This window comes from Myotis davidii, unplaced genomic scaffold (genome assembly GCF_000327345.1).
Source record: "Myotis davidii unplaced genomic scaffold, ASM32734v1 scaffold964, whole genome shotgun sequence".
Classification (NCBI taxonomy): domain Eukaryota; kingdom Metazoa; phylum Chordata; class Mammalia; order Chiroptera; family Vespertilionidae; genus Myotis; species Myotis davidii.
Genome location: NW_006298351.1, coordinates 1,923,938 through 1,927,082, shown reverse-complemented (window position 1 = coordinate 1,927,082; position 3,145 = coordinate 1,923,938). Strand labels below are relative to the sequence as shown.

Sequence of the window (3,145 nt, the reverse complement as noted above, 5' to 3'; positions counted from 1 at the left end):
TGGTTTGCAGCCAGGAAGGGCAGAACTCCCCTGGAAAGGTAAAAAAAAAAAAAACCCCAGGGATCTGTTGGTGAGATCAAACATGGGTAGACAAAGAAACCCCCAAAGGAAAGAACAGGAGGACTAGCCAGAAAAGCAGCTAAGTGAAACCGAGGCATGCAGCATGACAGAAAAAGAATTCAGAATAAGGGTCCTAGAGTGCATAAACCGGATGGAGGAAAATATCAACAACTTCTGCAGGAAGCTAAAAGAAACAGATGAAAAAGTCAACTACCTATGCAAGAAGCAAGAAGAAACAGATGAAAAAATCAACAACTTAAGTAAGACCCAAGAAGGAATGAAGAGTGATATAGCTGCAATAAATTCTAAGTATAAGAAGAGTTTAAAAATAAATGTATACAAATAAATATATGTTAAAGAAATCCCTATAACAATAATAGGGGGTACCTTTGAAGATTTTGTTATTACAGTAGTCTCTCCTTACCTGCAGTTTAGCTTTCCCCAGTTTTAGTTATGAATGGTCAACTGTGGTCTAAAAACATGAAATGGAAAATTCCAGAAATAATCAATTCATAAGTTTTATTTTTTTAATGTTTTATGTACATATTTATTTTTAATTTTTTATTACAAAGGGTATTACATATGTGTCCACATAAGTTTTAAATTGTATGTCATTCTGACTAGCACAATCTTGAGCTGATCTACTCCATCCTGCCCAGGATATTACATCCCTTTATCCAACATATGAACTCTGTTTGTGCTACCCACCCATCAGTTAAAAAAAAAAACCCCACCATAGTAATATATAGGGTTCAGTATTATCTGCAGTTTCTGGCATCCACTGGGGGTCTTAGATGTGTGCCCTGCAGATAAGAGGGGACTACTGTATATTATTATTAAAATACTATTAAGTGTTATCAAATCCTACTCTTGTCTGGGTCTGGATTTGTAATAAAACCTGCAATTATCAATAGCAAAATGGCTTCTCACTTTGTATGCATTTCCTTCCAAAATGAAGTTCAAATTTGCTTTAGTAGTTTAATACCCTGATTCCAGCAAAACTATTACTATTAATGCTGCTACTTCTGCTGTCACATTGTTATTATTAGAAGCAAATCTAATGCCATCCTCCCTTTTCCGGACTTTTTATTTTCTTACAGATTTTATTGATGGGCCTAAAGCATTAAGGAAAAGGTGAAAAGAGAGTGCTCTATTGCTTCATTGAAAAGAGGAAGGAGGAAAAGAAAAAGGAGAAGGGGACGGGAAAAACATAAGGAGACAGTGGTGCTGTCTGCTTTAGCCAGTAATTAGAGAAATATTCAAACCCTGGGCTACTTAAGTTTAAACAGCAGTCAGAGCTCAAAGAAAAAATCCCTGTGCTCAAAAGGCAATATGGTATAATGAGTAAGCATAGATTTTGTAGCCAAACTAGCTGATCTTGAATTCTGATTCTGCCATTTATTAACCAATCTGTGCCCAAGTTTCCCCATATGAAAAACAGGGATAATAATAGCACTTATAATACATTGCAAGGGTTAAATGAGTAATGCAAAGTACTAAATAATGGTGCCTGGCACATAGTAAGTACCTTATAATAATTAGCATATTCACTTGGACAATAACTTCTGCTCTCATAATTAAGTGGAATCTGATAATTTGTTTCTTGTTTGTTCAACAGAAAACGTCCTGATGTGATAACAACAACTGACTGGCTCGCTCCAGTCATATGGGAAGAAACTTACAATAGACAGGTCCTGGAAAAATATTATAAAAGACTGAACATTACCATAGGCCTGGTTGTATGGTCTACTAGAAAGTAGGTGCTACTAATATTCATCCTTTTTTATTTTGGAAAAGTGTAGATAAGCACCCAAGGATTTTCTACACTCAAAGAGCTACTCACAATTAACCCCAATCATTATTTCTGGCTGGCCTGTATGTCTATTTATTTATTGTACCTATTTTCTCCAACTGTGGCTGAGTCGTTGACACTACCTGGAAATCTTTTCATTATTATTCATTTAGCTCTCTTTTTCTTTCTTCACAACAAACTTTGTAGTTCTTCTCAGGCCCTCAAATCACTACGTTCTCTTTCACTAACCAACAGACTTAAGATATAGACCCAACTTCTCTATCCTTACCTACTGGCAGTTCTTTAGCAATAATGACATAAATAATGACAGCATGTTTAAATGATGTGTTCACCTGATGATTTTTAGCAAAGTAAGTTTTTCCTGTGTTCGTTTTTTTTTCATGTTTTACAGGTTTACAGGACAGTACCTGAAACAGTTCATCCAATCTGCTAATAAGCACTTTATGACTGGCTACAATGTTATCTTTTACATCTTGATGGACGAGTTCTCCATACCTCCCATAGAGTTAGGTCCCCTTCGAACATTTAAAGTATTGCCTATATTAAAAGAAAAGTTCTGGGAAGACTTTAATGTCCTACACATGAAGAACTTAAATGCGTACATCATAGAACACATCCAGTATGAAGTTGACTTTCTCTTCAGTATGAGTATAAACCAGATCTTCAAGAGTAACTTTGGAGTGGAAACCCTGGGCAAATCTGTAGCTCTACTTCATGCATGGTGGTATTTTGAGAATGTTAAAAAATTCCCTTATGAGAGAAGACCTAAATCAGTGGCTTTCATCCCTTTTGGAAAAGGAGATTTCTATTATCATAGTGCAATTTTTGGTGGCACACCTCATGAGGTTTTAACCTTCACTGCAGAATATCAAAAAGGAGTAATTCATGACATTGAAAATGAACTTAGCAGCACACACGAACGCCACCTAAACAAGTATTTTTTTGTCAATAAGCCTACTAAGTTGTTATCACCAGAATACAATTGGGATCCAACTTTTAGAACTCCTCCACAAATTAAACATGTTAAGATAGCATGGCAGTCAACCGGGATTTGATTATTATATCATTAGCTTTATGGGTTAATAAGTGAATCATAATAATTACTTAAAAATAAAACATTAAAATGTTCAGTGTTTTAACAAAATGTGTGATCTTTCAAAATAATTTGTTTTCTTCTTATAATTTTAAATCTACCTATGCTGAACAAATGGTTAATTAAATGTTAGTGCACAGTAATGTTATTATCTACATATTATAAATAATGTGGAAATA

At 34.8% G+C, this 3,145-nt stretch overlaps 1 protein-coding gene across 1 annotated transcript; it reads left to right on the top strand.

Moving 5' to 3' along the window:
• The first annotated feature begins 211 nt into the window (after positions 1 to 211).
• Positions 212 to 2,928, top strand: LOC102756719 (N-acetyllactosaminide alpha-1,3-galactosyltransferase-like 1). Its single transcript, XM_006774019.1, has 3 exons — positions 212 to 285; positions 1,679 to 1,816; positions 2,265 to 2,928. The coding sequence occupies exons 1-3, from the start codon at positions 212 to 214 to the stop codon at positions 2,926 to 2,928; spliced, it is 876 nt and encodes a 291-aa protein (XP_006774082.1).
• The last annotated feature ends 217 nt before the right edge of the window (positions 2,929 to 3,145 follow it).

What these genes read in the sequence shown, in the direction of transcription:
- LOC102756719 (XM_006774019.1), top strand. Translation starts at nt 212, where the DNA reads ATGGAGGAAAATATCAACAACTTCTGCAGGAAGCTAAAAGAAACAGAT. An exon ending in GTCAACTACCTATGCAAGAA is followed by an intron (nt 286 to 1,678) that starts GCAAGAAGAAAC and finishes TTTGTTCAACAG; the next exon opens with AAAACGTCCTGATGTGATAA. An exon ending in GTTGTATGGTCTACTAGAAA is followed by an intron (nt 1,817 to 2,264) that starts GTAGGTGCTACT and finishes CATGTTTTACAG; the next exon opens with GTTTACAGGACAGTACCTGA.